A 17,879-nucleotide genomic window follows, 5' to 3' on the forward strand; every position below is an offset into this window, starting at 1 on the left:
TGCCAGTAAGTGTAACACTTGGCAGTGAACAATGAGAGTAAAATCTTTACAGAAGCTAGGGATACTTAAACTGCTAGCAGGCATACTCTGTGCTTTCCTTCTAAATCTTAGCATATCTCAAATCACTGGTAAAAAGGGAGTGGATGAGAGGGACTAGGCATTTTGTTCCCTATGCAGAATCTCTTCTTGTTCTTGTTCTGTAACTGAAATTTCGTAGTGGATCTGAGCTAACTGATAGATGCCCAACCACTCCTTACATCTGGTATGGCTTTCAATTACTTATACTCAAGGAGGACAGCATAAAAAGGAAACGGCTTTCATTGGCAATTACGAATCCTCTTATTCATTTTTTTTCTCTATAAAAACAGGGCCGCTGCTCATTTTGAATTGCAATATGAAAAGTGAATCAGCTTTACAGATTGTTCTTCTGTAAGTATATTCCACATTAAATGTTTCTGCAGGTAAGATAATTATATTTATTACATTTGGAGCATTGAATCATTCAAGTATATCTCAAGCGGCACAAAAAATATTGCAATGCACGGGGAAAAAGGCATCCTAGGACCTACAGATCTAACGTTTCTGAAAAAGAAATGAGAACGCAGTGGCTGATTGTGCTTAAGGACTGCTGATACTGGAAGGCTCTGGAAATTGAACCTAATTATGCAAGGCAATGCCCAAGGGAAAAAAAGATTTTCCTGGCCCTTGACTGTAATTAGTTAATGTCCTTAGGCATGAGGATTATTACTTTCTATTAGTATAAATGTTCCCTGAAGGCAGCTTTTTCAGTCCATAAAGTTGCATAAAATGATTGGTGTTAACATTCATATGAGCAAGCAAAATAAATAGGTTATGTTTTGCTTGCATCAACAAGTGTCGGTCTAAATGTTTGCATTAAAAACAACCACCACCCAGCACTTTAAAGAATTAATTTGAAAGAAATAATAGCTTACAAGCTATTTTACACAGCATTTACCTAATCAAGATGATTTACATATACAACATAAAGTTGCATTTGTCATGATGTAGATGACCCCGTGACCTGATATATTTCACCAGCTTTCAGAAGCAAGGTTATTTAAATGAATCCTACCTATTAAAAGTTCTTATTTATATTTTATGAGAAAGTTGTGATATTAAATAGCTGTCTAAGTGAGCACATCACCTGGTCTGTCTGCTTAGAAGAGCAACAGGTGAAGTTGCAAAAGGGCAACATCAACCATTGTAGAGCCTCTTCCATGGTAGCTTTGATTAGTAGGTCTTTTGAAGTCCTCGCAGGGAAAAGTGGACAGAGAGAAAAGAAGCAACAGTGTAGATTCGTAACGAAAACCAAAACAAATAAAATAGGGAGATCTGGAAGAAGTACGGCCTGTTAAGGGTCAGGAGCGTAAGGTTAAAATAAGTAACTAGCACACACAAAAATAAACTTTAAAAAAAGAGGGTGGAGAGGCAGAAACAAAGGCTTTTATGGACCCAGGTCACTGGGAGGTTCTCCTGCACAAGCCCTCTTGAAATATCCTTGCATTGGTTGCACCAGGTTTTGCACAAGAGAGCGTCCAAGTGGACTGGGTCCTTACAGCATTTGAGTAATGGCATTATGGAAATGGTTAAATCAATTAACAGGACATAAAAGAAGAAAAAGGGGAGCGGATAAAGCAGCTGCAGAAAACAGTCTCCATTCCTACTGTAATTAAATGCAACAAGAATATTACTGATAAGATTGAAATGTAATTAAGGAAATAATAAAAAAGAAAGAAAAGGAGGGGGAAAGAGCAAAGGAAAAGGGAGATGAAAGTAAAGTTAAGTCACAAAATCGTATTGTTAAATCAAATCAAGGGAGGGGGGAAAGACAGAAAATTATTAAGTGGAAATGAAGATATTGCAATGAGGCTAAGTTACAGTAAATTAATGAACACTTGTTTTCCTTCCAGTTACTGTGAAAGGCTAGGATGCAAATGCTCGGCTGTTCCCACCCTGAGCCCCCGTTTATCTAACAGTTGCCCTGTAACCACTGATCTACCCCAACCTTTGATTCAGTAGAGAGGAGCCTCCCCAGCATTCTCTCTCCTTCCCCATTACCTGCCGCAGGTTGCGTGTCACTTTAACGTCGTGCCAATGGTTGTCATTAAATTTGCCACTGACTGGCTCCACAATGGCCTCAAAGGCTCCGGACCCCAGGTTAATGATCAATGAGACCGCGCCGTCTTTCAGAGCCAAGTTGACGTAATCGGCCGACTTGCCCGTGTGTAGGATAAGCCCATTGCGCTGCCACGTCTTGAAGGAGAGTGTGATCTCATCGCTGCTGCTCTGAATGGGGTTCTGAGAGAGGTCATAGCAAAGGTATTCGGAACCACGGAAGGTGGCTACATTCTCGTCCCTTGCTGCAGAAGGGGGAAAAAAAAGATGCAGGCATTTGGTCAGTCTTGTTTCATGCAATAATAAAGCTTTTCAGAATTATTGTGACGTTGCTCTTGTTCCATTGTAGCAGGTTTGCTCCCTGCCTAGCACTGCACACAAAAAGAAATACCTGAACTGGTTGCCTCTGGTACATAGGAAGTTGCCTTATTCCAAGTGAAACAAGTGACAGTTAAAACTGGCCTTGAACTCTCATCAGTCCCAACCAACAAGGCCAAAGATCATGGATTATAGGAGCCATGGTCCAAAATTCCTGAAATGCATCAGGTTGGGAAGACTGCTCTACCCTAACTGGAGATGCATTTCTGGGGTTGCAGAAGAGAAGGGTCCAGCCCTATCTATAGACACCACTGACTGAACCATTTGTATGAAAATACTATTCACTACCACTGGCACAGCCTTTCTGCAAAGATATAACCCATCGTTCCTTCAGATAAGGCTTTGCCTGGGAATGGAATCAAGGGCCTTTGCACTCAAAGTGAGAGTCATGCCTCTAGATCAGTCTTTCAACCTTGTGTCCCTAGATGTTGTTGGACTACAGTTTCCATCATCCCTAGCCAGCATAGCCAATGGTCAGGGGTGATGGGAGCTGTAGTTCAAGAACATTTGGGAACCTAAGGTTGAGAATGACTGCTCTAGATCAACAAGTGTGGCCCCTTTTTCATCCATTGCAGAGTTTGTGATTTCTACTTTTCCAGTTTCACAATGAAACATGTAGATTCACCGCACTACCCCACCCAGATACTAATAACAATTGTTATTATGTACTCTGCACAATCCTTTTTATAATGTTTGCTATATATTTCAGGGGATCCATAAATATATACAAGCAAATAAATGGGAAAGCGAGGAATGGCCACCGGAACCTACTCAAGCAAACCTTTCAGAATTCATATTCAATGAAGCCAGATCTCAAGAAGTCAACCTATGGAACTAGGCTGTGTCTTAGCAATTTTCCTGTGCAGAACCTTCTAATTCCATCTCTTTCAAGACTACCAGTTCTTCTCTTAACCATTTAACAAAGTGTGAAAATGAGGAAGATTTATCAGAGGTTAGTTTTATTGTGAAGTCGGCATTGTCTATGGAATCGTCTAGCAGAAACTAATTAACTGCTTTTGATAAAATTGCTCTTTAGCCACTAGGGTTTTTCCCCTAAATTGACTAATAACTAAAAATCAATTATCTTGTCGGATTTCTCCCTGGTTTTCATTCATTAGTAAAGCAGCATAAAGGAAAGAAGCCACAGCTACGTTATCAAATAGGACTGAAAGCATGGAGGGGTAATTCAAGATATGCGAAATGGGGCAGAGAAAGGACTTTCTGGAAGCAGTAGAAGAACACCAGCAAAGATGACTAAGGGGCACCAGTGGGTGGTGTGTTGGGGCTGTGCCACTCACCTGACCTTTGTTTGGCTGAGTCACTACAGCATACTGGGATGGAGGGGGGGAGGTGTGGCAGTGAGGTCCGGGGAGTGCAAACATGCCAGTTGTAGCATCAGATTTGCTTCACCAACACATCTGTACCACACTGACCTTTCCAGCACTACACCTCTTCCCTCTCAATGAAAGTCAGGTGAGCAGAGCAGCCCCAGCATGCTGTCCACTCTACTAAGCAATGCTATCAACACTGTAGGTTGGACCTGAACTAAATTAGTTTCACTTAGGTCACACTGAAATCTAGGAGTCATATTTGTCCCATTGGTTTCAATGGTAACTGTATTCTGGATCCACAAATAAACGAGAGGAATGTGGAATGGCTTGAAACAACTGCATTTTTCAGAGTCTCTAATACAAAGTTATGCAGCAACTTTTAGGCCTTTGGAACTGCATGGGTCATGTTACCTTAGCACAAGCCCCTAAATTACCAACTTCTTAATACTAATCTCTACATTAAAAACTCTATCACTACAGGAGCTGAGTGCAAAGAACTTAGTCTGGATCTAACCTCATAAACCCTTGTTCATCTCATCATACATACATCTGCATATCAATTAGCTGATGGTGAGCAGCAGCCAAACTAGGGCACATGAAATTTACTGAACGACTAATAACAATTTATGTTTCTTTTTCTCTCATTTAATTATTGAACATGGTTCACATCATTCTCATGAATCAGTGATTCACAATAAAGGGACTGGACGCAATGTCCTCTGAATGGCAATGGTGCAATCATTCTTAGGACCAATTCAACTATACTGATTTTTCTTGGAAAGGTTTGTGTTCTGTACATGCATATACTGTATACAATTCAGCACATCCAACAAGGGGCAAACGGAGGCCTGTATTAGCATGAAGCTATCTAGCCCAGAAGAACCACCAACAACAATTACATTTCTGAGGCAGCCAGAGTCAAGAGCTTAACAGCATTCTCCTCGCCTCCTTTCTGCTACAGCAATTTCCTGGCCTAGTCACTTCTGATCCAAAGGAAGGAAATGTGTTACAATCAACTCAGACACACACTCTATATACCTGCAGGTACTTCTGATCAAATAGCTAAAGTCTGAGGTCAGGTGTCAAATGGAGTCATTATGACTAAGCCGTTCCCCAACAACCAAAGATTTGTGAAGCGTTGAATATACATTGAAAGGGCTGTGATGAGGGCAAGGCGAATATGAGCTCACTGTACGTTATATGAATAGGACTCACAGCTTCAACCATTTATATGGAATTTAAGTGAGTTATTCAATGCAAGTGCCGAAATGAAAGCTAAGCCATGAATCCCAATATTAACCCTGGGAAGCCATCTCACCATAGAGTTATGAAATATTACACATAAAATATATTACATATACATGACTATGAGCACCACATAATGTTTATTCCACACCTGCAAGGAATCCGCCCTTCCGGTAACAGCACCAACGTGTGATTACTGTAGTGTTTCTGATGCCCGATAAAACCCATTTTTGTTTAAGCAAGCCTACCCAAGTGATGTAAATGTGAGATATTTTTTAATATGAAATTATTTAAAAACTGCTGGTTTTATTTACATGTTGAAAAAGAAATAGGTTAGCTACAATTTTACTAATAATTTTAATGGAAACCAAATTTTAATGGAAACTAAACATAATTTCATTTAAACCAAGTTTGTTCTGAGAGTTGTTAGGAAGCCCCTATTCTACTCACAAAGCTACAATTCCCAGAGTTCCCTGGAAAGAAGGAATGACTGTTTAACCACTCTGAAAATTGTAGCTGTTTGAGGGGGAACAGGGTCTCCTAACAACTCTCTGCACCCTTAACAAACTACAGCTCCCAGGATACTTTGACGGAAGCCATGACTGTTTAAAGTCATGCACAAACCTAGGGGGATCAGGGACACTTGAGCCCAATTTTAAAATTTAATTAAAGATGCTTTGAGATATGATAACACAACTGGTTTTTATAAAGGCATTCAGACATCGTTGATGAGGATTGACATTTTCCACTTCATTCTGTCTCTTAACGCTCAATCCTGCCTTTGGAAACACAGAGTTGATTATTTCAGAGACCTATCAACAATGACTTAGGAATCTTGTACCTGAGCAGTAATAGCTAGCTAATTTCAAATCTAACAAGGTATAAAGTACGCAGCACAGGAGCAAGAGCTCTGAATCACCAGTGATTTATTTGTAAGCACTGTTCTCTTTATCGCCCAACATAAAGGAAGACACAATCCATAGATCTTCCAGACAAGATCAGAAATAAAAAGGCACCAAGAGACCGATGCAGAAATTGTATTTTCGATTTCTACATGTTATCCTTATCCTACAAAGCACACACCTTCTTTATATGTTCACAGGACTGGAATGGAATAGGCCATTTAATCAAAGACAGGATACTCTACACAGTACCCCACACCCAACAGGTGAATCAGTAAAACACAAACTACAGTGTGCCCCCAAATAAAGCAGGAGCGAAGAGATAACTGAGACACACACACACCCCAAGAATACATCACCTCCATACTTTTTTAAAGGGGAAAAAGCCCTCACCCCACTTCTGATCTTAGATTAAAAGCTTTCTTCAAAGATCCCTGCGACTTTAATTTTTGTAGAAGCACCTTTGAGCTCAAGGGGCAAGATGCAGGTAACTGTCTTGGAACAACGTTTGCACTCCAGAGCAGAACACGACAAGTCACTCGTGCATGGGATGGGATGTTGGGATGTGAGAATTCCACTCTCCACACATCTGAATCAGAATTGCAGGAGTTACAAGCCGCAGCCAAAAATCTTCGCAATGCTTGCTGAATGCAAGCACAATTAACTAATGAGCTATGCATCGCATCATTTACTATATCAGAAGGGAAGGCAAAATGATTTCAAATGAATGTATGATATTATGCATACCATGAGGTTTAGGAATTCTAAAAGTGGTGGTGCCACACAAACACACCCCTTTATTTTATTCCAACTTCACAAGAAAACATTGCTTGGAAATAGCCTACACGTTCATTTACGCATGAGTGTGATGAATTAGAAGTAATAATAATAAATCACACAGCATGACTTTTATCACAATCCTTGTTTTCAGTTTAATAAAGAGGGTGTCCAATGATCTAGCAAGAGATCTGACTGCCTCTTGGCAACACAGACACAGAGGACCGATTCTTCTGCATCATAAAGACAAAGGGAATATTCAACTTATGTTTTTTTAAAAAAAATAATTTTTATTAATTTTACAACATAAACAAAAAACAAACAAACATAACACGACTTCCCCATACCTCCCCTTCACTGCATCCTTGTTTTAAAATTTTTTAGCAATCCTTCATCCATGGGAATATTCAACTTATGAACCTGCCGTTCATCATACTGATTACAGCTCTAAACACAAAACAACAATTTAAAAACAATTCATAGCATAATCTATAACAATATAGCAAGGAAACTCATAGCTACTAGCCATATATTGCCTTCTTCCAAAAGCCTGAATAGAAAAAAAAGATGTGTCTTTAAGCAGCACCAAAACCTAATGACTCAATTGGTGCCAGATGATTGATGAATGGGAAGGCATTCCAGAGATGGAGTGCCACCAATGAAGACCACTTCTCATACCAAACCATGCATTTTTCCTGGTGGTGGGACCACAAGAAGGGGGTTCCCAGTTGACCTTAATGCATGAACAGGTTGGTAGCTGGAGAACATGTTTTTTTAGGGCTTTATATGTCAGTGTTAACACCTTGAATTGGGTTCAGAAGCATATAGGCCAGCAGTGTGGATTCTTCAAGACCAGTATTATGTGGTGTCATCACTACATGCTGAAATTCGATCAAGACAATTGTCACAATCCATCAAGAACTATGAAACTCCCGTTCATTTTAATGTAACCTAAGCTGATACAATTGCCTGTAACCATAAGAGTATAAAAATTGTTGCTGTTGAAGGTGAAATGAAGTTTACCGAACTTACTTTGGATGTGGTGTGTACACAAACTGGTGATTTGCACATAATTTGCAAGTGGTAATTTATTACTCAGTTGACACCAGGCAGATGTGCATAAACATAGCTCTGAAAGCAGGCTGTTTAGCACATGAGAAACATTTAAATATTTCACCGTATTTGTTAATATTATAGTAATTTAAATCCAAATCCTTAATCAGGAGAGAGAAAAGGCCTGCAATCGCATGGCTCCCTGGAAGAAACATGTGTTTACATAAATACATTAATACTAGAAGAACAAAGAGATTGAATTTATGTTTTTTAGATTCACAGAGCAGATCTGAACCAACTGAACTAATGCTGCAATAGGCTTAACGCAAGGCAAGCTTTCTAAAGAGGAATTGGCTGTGTTTCACTTTGCACAAATCCCTGCCCTAGATGGGGGATCCTGTGCATGAAAAAGTTGCTTGGCAGACTGAGGCATTCAGCTGGTCTCACACTGTGGCAACAGCAAATTGTACCCGTCTAAACTCTTCCATTGCATTGATCTTGAATAAGACTTAGGGATCTATTCCAACCCTGCCTGTGCGTTAGATCCAAACCACAAAACTGTTACACAGTCATGGGAAAGTTTTCAGCTGATGCATCAAATACTACGCTTGAGCATCTTTGGGGAAGTATAGCTCAGACTTGATTATTTGTACCAGGGTAAAGCCTGAAGAGTGTTACTTCCATCTTCCACCTTGGCTAGAGTAGTGCCTTCAATCTTTCCAGACTCACCTTCAACTCCCAAACTGCAACAGGAAACCCTCCTTTAATTTCATACTTTATAAATTATTTTACCTCCTCCCATAGCAGTCCACACATCAACATTGGTGACCACATGCTTGAAGTGGTAGACAATTTTTTTCTACTTAAGCTCTACCATAACCAACAACCTCTCCATTGACACTGAGCTGGACAAGCATATTGGCAAGGCAGCTATGACAATGCCTCTCCAAAAGGGTATGGGAGAATGACCAAGATGAAGGTCTACTAGGCTTGCATGTTGATCATGCTGCTTTATTACAGAGAAACATGGGGAACTTACACTTGCCAGGAATGACGTCTCATCACTTTCCACATGCACTGCATCACAAAGATTTTGGGCATCACATGGCAGGACAGAGTCTCAAACAAAGATCACGTGTTTCCCAAGCCCACATTCCCAGTAGGCTCACACTACTGTCTCAGCGACGTGTACACTGGATTGGCCATGTCCACAGAATGAAAGATGGCAGGATCCTCAAGGACCTGCTCTTCAGGGAGCACAAGGCCATTGTGTCTGCAAATGGGACGTGAAGGCTGACAACATTAACCCCACTGTGTGGGAATCCCTTGTAGATGACCACAGTACCTGGAGACAGGCTGTGTATCCACAGCAGTGACCAGAGGATGAATGACAGCTGGGAGGAGCAGAGAGAGAATAAATGTCATGGGGCACCTATAGCAGCACAACTGGATGCCCTCATCTGCCCCAACTGCCCCAAAACATGTCTCTCCCATATTAGTCACTGTAACTCTCAAATGGTTTGACTTCACTCCCCAAAGGCACACTCTTCCACTGATTCCCAAGACAGATGGATGCCAAAAAGGTGCCCCACTTTTTATCCCCCTTCTGTCAGTATTTTTCATTCTATTTCTCTCTCTAAAAAGAAGAGTGTTGTGGCATAGTACTAATCAGCTTTGGTAATGCTGTCAGACTCCAATTCCCATGAGCCCCAATCATGACCAGTAGTTGGGATGATGGAAGTTGTAATCCAAAACATCTGAAGAACACAAGGTTGGGGAAGGCAGGATTATACCTTTAAGAGCAGGTGGTAAATACCACCACAGCCAGTATGTTCAGGAGAATTCAAACATACTGGCTGATTTTATTTGCTTTGATCTTCCTCTTTCTTCTCCAACAGAACAAACAGGATCTGTCCCTTTGGTCCTTTCCTCCTCCTCGTGTGAGTGAACCTATGTGCACTGAGTTTATTGTGACATCACAGGTACCAAAGAATGACATCATTAGATCTATGTCACACAAATGTGGCAAAGGAAAATGTGTACCTCTGATCATCACATACTGCACAGGGAATATTGGTTCGCCTTCTTTTTCTGAAGATATTATTTTACTAACCTGACAAAGGTATGGCTGGTCATGTATAATGTGGGGGGGGGGAGGCTGTTTACACATTTACATTACACCATTTGGTGCCTGAGTTGCTTATAATCACCCTAAGAATATCCATTTCTACTGAAGAGTGGCATATATGTATACTTCTGTAATAGACAAAACTTTGTGCAGATGGCACAGTGGCCAGAGATCAGGAGGGTGTTAATGAATGCAATTCATTTCCCAATTATAATCCACTGCTGTTACTTTTATGCTATTTTAACTCCAGCATTGTATCATTTTGTTGTAATCTGTTTCAACAGATTACATCCATTCAACAACAATCCATTAATAATAATAACTCATCAAAAATCAAGGCCTATTGGACCACACTTTAGTAGTCCAATAACCAAAGCCTTAAAGCATTTGTAAACTGCAGATTAACATTGTAACCATAGGCATGTTTACTCAGAAAAAAGTCTTACAACTACCAGTAATATACAAGGTTACACACTTAGAACCAACCTTTAAGTGAAGGGAGAGTTTATAAATATCCTACATGTGATTTGATTTGTGTCACCAGTATATGCTAATGCCTGACTCATTTAAGACTACAGTGGTGCCTCGCAAGACGAAATTAATTCATTCCACGAGTTTTTTCGTCTTGCGATTTTTTCGTCTTGCGAAGCACGGACTTTGGAAAAGCTTCAAAAAGCACCAAAGTCTTCAAAAACCTCAAAAAAGGCTACCACACCGCGTGCTATGAGTTGCTCCTTGAAGTGAATGCACGGTTTTAAGAAAAAGGAAACAAACTTGCAAGACAAAGGAAACAAACTTGCAAGACGTTTTCGTCTTGCGAAGCAAGCCCATAGAGAAATCCGTCTTGTGAAGCAACTAAAAAAACGAAAAACTCTTTCGTTTTGCGAGTTTTTCATCTTTCGAGGCATTCGTCTTGCGAGGTACCACTGTACATAGAACCTTTAGTCTCAATAATGATCGAACTAACAGGTGGAGAATTCTTTTATTTTTATGTATCTTTCTTATTTGTAAAGCAAACCTTTGTATGAGTTAATATTTTATTTTCCCTTTGAAACTGCACTGTATCTTTGTACTTTTGTCCTTCCAGGCTTTGAGGTTTTACAGTTTAGATTTTTGTTTTCTTTCTTTCTTTCTTCCTTTCTTTTTGTTATATTTGTACTTTTTTGTAGTAAATGAAATAATAATAATTAAAAGTTGTACCATATGCTAACTATGTACCCTTAAGGAGTATATACTAATATTTGACGATTGAAATAAAATGGTTATATACACTCTTATAAAATAAGTAGACAGGCATGTGTGTTTGTATGAGTGTGTATGCATACAAGTACGTACACACACACACACACACACACACACACACACTTTGTAGGAAGCTCAAGCTCTCTCTTTGTGTGTGTGCTATATGACAAAATCAGTGTTTTGACAGGAGGCAATGACCTAAAAAAATCCTACAAGATGCTGACCCAGCACAACAAAGGACTTAATGCTTGCCTAATTAGAAACATATGAGTAATCCATTTTAAATGAACACAACTAACTATGTGATTAAAATTAAACACTGCTTTGTGAGCTTTACAATGAAGTCAGTGCTCTTACAGTATTTCTAAATACAGCCCTTTTTTGGAATAATAAATTCCCTCATCAAAACTAAGCCAGTTGTAAGGATTTTGGAAACCTTTTGTTTACAGCTTTGTGACGTGAAATGTGCCCACATTTAAGCACCCAGTGGGGAAACAAATATTGGGGGGGGGGAGTTCAAGTGGTGAACAATGTCTGTAATTAGTTATAAGAAAGGCACAACTTATAAACTAAAGCCCCCATAGCATTTATGAGGTCAATCCTCTGTGTAGATGATGCTAGTCCATGATGATATAAGTAGCTTGTGTGTGTTTTTCTTCTTCTGTCCAACTTTTTGCACAGGTAATATGACTATAATGGGGGAGGAGTGGTTGGTAAAAGATTGTTGTGAGTCACCTTATAAAGAAAGCTGGTTGTGGCAAGAACCCTCTGTCTGTCCTTGCTCAAGACAGCAGACTTGGTGAAGCAGCAAGTACATAGCATAAAGTGCTTTTGAGCCATCCCTTTTACAAGAGGAGTTCAAATCACCTGCACAATATTACAGTTTCACAGCCTTTCTAGACATTCAGATCCTGCTTCCCTGATGTTGTTCTCTGTCAGCAGGCTGCTTTGGGTGAATGCGCAGATAACATATGGCTAGGGCAGAAGAGTTGAGAAGGGAGGAGTGGTCATGGTTCTCGTGACTCTTGAGTGCTAAGCAGGTTATACAGCTGATTACTTTCACTGGTGTTGGATAAAGAGCATCTGAGAGCATCTTGAGACTTAGCACAAGCTGATGCAATCCTCCTCTGCAAGGAAATGTAGCTACGAGGCAACGATTCCTTGTATTCTTCTGTGACTAGTGGTCTTTAAAAAACACATTCCCCTCCAAACCTTTTACTTCTGTGACAGTATCCCAAAAGGGGAAGAGGAAAGAATAATGGCAAAACAAACATCGCAGATCATAAATCATCTTTTGGTTTTTATAAATGTAAAACATTGTTTTTAAATGGCTGGCTATGGCACATCTATATCTGGATTCTAACCAGATTACTTAGGAAACATAGTGTAATATAGATGATGATGATGATGATGATGATGATGATGATGATGATGATAATTTATTATTTGTACCCCACCCATCTTGTTGTTGCGCCTGTTGCTGTTGTTGTTATTATCGTGAATGACCCTGTTTCACTAAGAATAAAAGGGCTGCCATCTTGAATGAGGGCATTCTACACTCCAGTATTTTTTTAAAGGGCCTACTTGAGTGTCTGTACTATAAATAAGCAAGTGGCCTCTATATGTTACATAATGTGCGCTCGTGTATATGCATTTGCTGATGTGGGCATAAAATATGCTAGTCTCCTTGTAAGTGCTCATTATTACATGGTGCAGACACTGTTTTTGCATGGTGTATGTTGCATCTCTGGGCTTCATGTGCCTAATCACCTATGTCTTAACGAGCCCTATGTCTCCGCTTGTATAGGGAGCAGGTGCTTCTGGGTATATAGGGCATCTTTGCTTAAGCTGTGCTACAGCTTCAGTGTGTAGGCCAAGGAGAGCTTCTATATACAGAATGGGTATATGAATAAGGCACACAGGTATATATTTATTTAGTGGGCTGGCAAGTAGGTCACCTTGATGATTATTTTGCCATGTACCCGAAACAGCACAGGTCATAGGGCCAATGGCCTCTGCCAGAATAGTGGACTGATTAAAATACTCCACCCCAGACAGGGATAGATCCTATTGCTATTTGTTTTTCCTAATGCTCTTGGGAAGCCAGTAAGTCTGTTCATGCGTTTCTATCATCAGCTTAGTTTATTATTGTAACAATCATTTATATCAGTCCTTGACACAATTGGCCCTAGGTGTCCTCACTACAGATGGCAGAGCTGCAGTGCACCTTGGTAGAGAAATGAGTCAAGGGCAATGAAGTTCCTGGGAAACAGATTAGAATACAAGAAAGATAATGCACTTTGAAACTGCCTGAACATAGCTTAGAGCCATTATAGAGCCCATGATATGACAGTGAGGTCAGCAGAGAGGTCTTTCTTCCCTGCCTCCATCATGTCTACCATATATTCATGCAACAGAGCTTTTGTGAGTGGCAAAGAAATTATTACAGACTTCACTGCTGACCTGTGAAGAACTGCCAGAGGCCTACTGTGGGGACCATATGAATAATTTTCCAGGTAAAATCGGTCATATTCAGGATGAATTGGGTTCGGCTTTTTTGGCAAATCAATTAGCAGAGGTGCCAATGTACCTGCTTGTCCAATTTTGATAGGTAATGTTGAATATTAGCTGCACCAGCTGCTTTTCGTTTCCAAGTGCTGCTACTTGCCTTTAAAGCAGAGGTAGCCAGCATGGCTCCTCCAAATGTTGCTTGACTCCAACTCCCATCAGCTCCAGCTAGCTTAGCCAACAGTCAGGGGTGATGGTGGCTGGGAGTCCATAGGACAGCACAATGCTGTCTACCCCCTCCCTCTTCCAAGTCTCAATAGTCCAGTGAATCAGAAGGAACACCTTCACAGCAGGTTTGCTTTGATCTGAAGGAGAGATCTTATTCAGTGTTCCAAAAGTGGCGTAGGTTTGTTCTACAACAGCATGGGGCAGGGTGTTCTATACAGTTGTGGCCATACCCTTCCCTCTGAAACCCATAGGGAGACTTTGCTGATTGTGGGCCTTTAGCTTTTTGTACAGGAGGGCCTTCCCTGCCTGAAGTGCTTAGGCTTTCTTCCTGAATTAGTGTATTGATTAAGCCTGTGCTGAAATCCACACCCTTCCAAAGATCCACCCCCTGGAATATTGGGAGTGGATTTTCTGCTGCTTTATGGTGATGGCAAGGAATTTCCCTGACATTTGCAGGGGAGGGTTGCAGCTTAACTCACAATAATTCTATGAGTTGGTGGAGGGTCTTCCTTTCCTCATATGCCAATATACAGGTTTCCCTGCTGTGCTGAAATACAGAAGCATGTATGGGCCTGTGTGTGCAGCACCTGGTGCATGAAGCCTGCCTGTACGTTCTTGCATGCCCTCTCTTCATATGATAAGCCATCGCTTCTTCTGCTTGTCTGTGTCTTTCCTCTGCAACGGAGCAGAATCCATGTCTACAGGGAGAGAGAGCTTAATGACTCAAATCCAATCTCCCAAACACCTTATCAGCCATGGACAGGCCTGTTTCTGAAAGCTGACCTTTACCACTGCATGGCGTTGGGCAGAGGGGGGGGAGGGAGGAAACGACTCAGACAACAAAAACAATTAACACAGTGTTTGACAAAATAAAGCCAAGGCAAGAAAGGAGGACTTTAAGCCTGTCTAGAGACTGCTATCAAATAGAGGATAGGATCAAGAAAAGAGATCTAATATACAAATCTATGGGGCAGCCAGCTGGCATTCATTTCACCTCCATCCTCTGCCAGACCACAATACGGAAGGAAGATGCATATGTGGCTACAATCCACATCTCGTTCAAGTTACGGGCAATACTCTAATTGAATCAATAGCTCTGGATTTCAGCTAAAGTGATATTTGGGCTAAGACAGGAGCAGATTAAAGGAGACAGAGATTTAAGAGATCATTCACACTTCTGTTTGGTCCGATGTTTCTTGTTTGCACTGTGACACAGGTCCAAGAGGTTTATCTTTTGTACTGCCACTTTCCCCAGGAAAATTCACTATTTACCACTGAATGGGAACCAACATCAATCAGGTTTTCTGCAGATTGACTCCTCACCCCCCACCCCCGATTCAGCAGTAAACCACGGATTTTCCCGGGGAAAATTGAGGGACAAAAGATTAACCTCTTGGACCCATGCCAAGAAGTCATACCCCAAACAGAAGAAATCTCACGGCATGGATGAGCGAGAGACATAAAGAAGCCTTGTAATGCCTGAAAATAGCATTTATTTCATGCACAGTCCCAAATATACACAAGTACTCCTGTATTCTCTCCTTGGAGGTTGTTCTCTGTAGCACAAGCAAGCTTTCAGTTGAAAGACAGGGGAAAGAGCACTGCAGAGGCAGCCCAAGATACCATCAGATCCAATTTCCAATGTCTTCACCGCTGCTGTGAAATCAGCTTACTGAGGCACTGCCTAGTTCCTCTTGATCAGATGCCTCCAGCGTAATAGGGTCAAATAAAATGACCCCTTGAAAGGGGTGGAGGGAATGGAAAAGAAATCCCAAACCACAGGGAAGCTGGCTTTAAGTGTGTGCGTGTGTGAGAAAGAGAGGAAATTAATTTCTGTGGCAGGAAGAAGTGGCCAGCAGAGTAAGAAATGAATTGCCTACCCCCACCCCTGAGAACATAGTTTCCCACTTCCTCTGGGGCATCATGGATTTCAGCGGCCAGGAAGAGAATAGTGAATGATCTCAGGAGTATGGGTGATACCGACTGCAGTCTCTATGCAGGATTAAGATATTCCACTAGGGAAGGGGCAATTCTTCTGTGTGTGTGTGTGCGCGCGCGCGCGTACGCGTGTGCATGTGTTTGCGTGTTTTTTAACAGCTTTTGAAAAATTGTATGCTGTTAACAACTATTATAGCAGTTGTTAAGGCTTGCATGTGCTCATCAACTAGTGGCAATATATACTGTAGTTGGCCTCTAGCTGTGGAAATCTTTCCCAATGGAGCCAGCTAAAACATCAAGCATTTCCACAAATAGTGTAAAACATCTACTGGTTTGCATTGGTTTTTGAAGGTTAAGTTAAGCTTCTACGGGGCAAGGTTACCCAGGTACAGCATTTCCTTTTTAACAAAGCTAGCCACACGTTTGAGTCAGTCTTCAGAAAACTGTCCTCTAGTGGCTTCCCTTCTACACTGGTACACCACCACCTCAAGCAAGTAGCAGTAGGTAACAGCAGCACTGTGATATGTTGTCGGCCATTTAAATTCCCCACAATGCCCTGGAACACTACTACATCAAAGACATTGTGGGTAATTAAAATGGTGGGTAGCTGGCAGCCCTAGCAGCCTGGCATGGGGAGCTCAGTATCCACATTGGGCTCTACAGCCTCATAAATAGCCCAAGGGAACTGAGTGTTTATGCTGGACATGTCAGCAGTTATATTATTCAATTGGTTTTACTATTGGCTTTTAAAGGTTTGATCCGCATACCACGTTTGTTTACTATTTATTCATTACATTTAGAATCATAGAATTGTAGCACTGGAGAGGGCCGCAAAGGTCATTTTGTCCCACCCCCTGCAATGCAGGAATCTTTTACCATGTCCCTAGAGTCGCAAACTTGTTCTTAGTGTGGCAAATACATCTGAAAGATATCTAAGATCCATGCCACTAAAGACTTTATTCTAAAAGGGCACCAAAGACCAGACTTAGTAATGACCACTCTCCCATCAACCGGAGGGCGCCCTTTCCGTGGCCGCGTGCAGCACCCCCTGATCCCTGAGACACCAGCAGAAGTTCCTGGTTTTCCTCCCCACATCACAGCCCTTTGTGGTTCCTGCCAAACCTCAGTTCAAATGAACCAATCCATGGTGGGCAGAGCCAGAGCCAGCAGAATGGACCGTGAGTGAGCAGTCTTCACTCCGGTCCACTCTTCGTGTAGCTAAAGGGGCGGAGCCTACCTGAGAGTGCACAGTCGGCTCCAGAGCTTTACCCTCCCTTTGTTTAATGCTCTTTTATTACAGATTAACTTCTTTTACAGGTATGCGGGAGCTGCTACGGTCTTATGATGGTTGCTGTTAAAGGACCGGGAAGGAATTTCCCTGCATTGGCAGGTTTCGCCTTCCCCGTAGCAGATGTCACAACTTTGGCGGTTTTATGCCTTGTGTGGAATCCTTTAGCCTATCTTCGCCTAAATGGGGGGGGGGTTTGAAGTGGTGATGGGCACCCCCCCACACACGGCGGCAATCCCAGGGTTCCCCGTTAAAGGGGCTGTGTCAGAGGGGGACTGGGAGAAATACACACCCAGTGCCTAAGCCAATGTCTTCTTTACATCTGAAAGTTTAAATAAAGTAGTGGCCAATTTAATCCCATAACACATTGTCATGAGTCATTCATTTCTTCCGGTTGGCTCTTGGGGTTGGGGGGGGGGGCTTCTCTGCCTGGGCATGCAATAGGGAGACCATTATTATTTACAAGCCAGAAATAAATGTGCCAGAATAAGAACCTGTATCTTAGCAGTTTGTACTTTGCTTGGTTTTCATCCTTGCAACAGTCTCTTACCTTGCAGTGTGCTGCAGTGCTCCCCATATGTGTTTCCACATGCAAACCATTCATTCATTCATTCATTCATTCATTTATCTTTCTCACATATCCTTCCTTTCTGTCATTGTGGAACCAAATCCCTCACTGGTTCAAGGCCTGAATCTCTAATAATATGATTGGTGTAGTTGATCTA

General features: G+C 41.5%; 1 protein-coding gene across 19 annotated transcripts in view; it reads right to left on the minus strand.

Moving 5' to 3' along the window:
- Positions 1-17,879, minus strand: part of NRXN3 (neurexin 3) — a 1,212,171-nt gene that overhangs the window by 878,098 nt on the left and 316,194 nt on the right. For all 19 annotated transcript variants that reach the window (XM_081858018.1, XM_081858001.1, XM_081857999.1 and 16 more), the window contains exon 5: positions 2,080-2,381. In XM_081858018.1, coding sequence (XP_081714144.1) covers positions 2,080-2,381 — 302 coding nt within the window. The remainder of the gene's footprint in view (positions 1-2,079; positions 2,382-17,879) is intronic.

Source organism: Podarcis erhardii (assembly GCF_964252035.2).
Source record: "Podarcis erhardii genome assembly, chromosome: 1".
NCBI classification, from domain to species: Eukaryota; Metazoa; Chordata; class Lepidosauria; order Squamata; family Lacertidae; genus Podarcis; species Podarcis erhardii.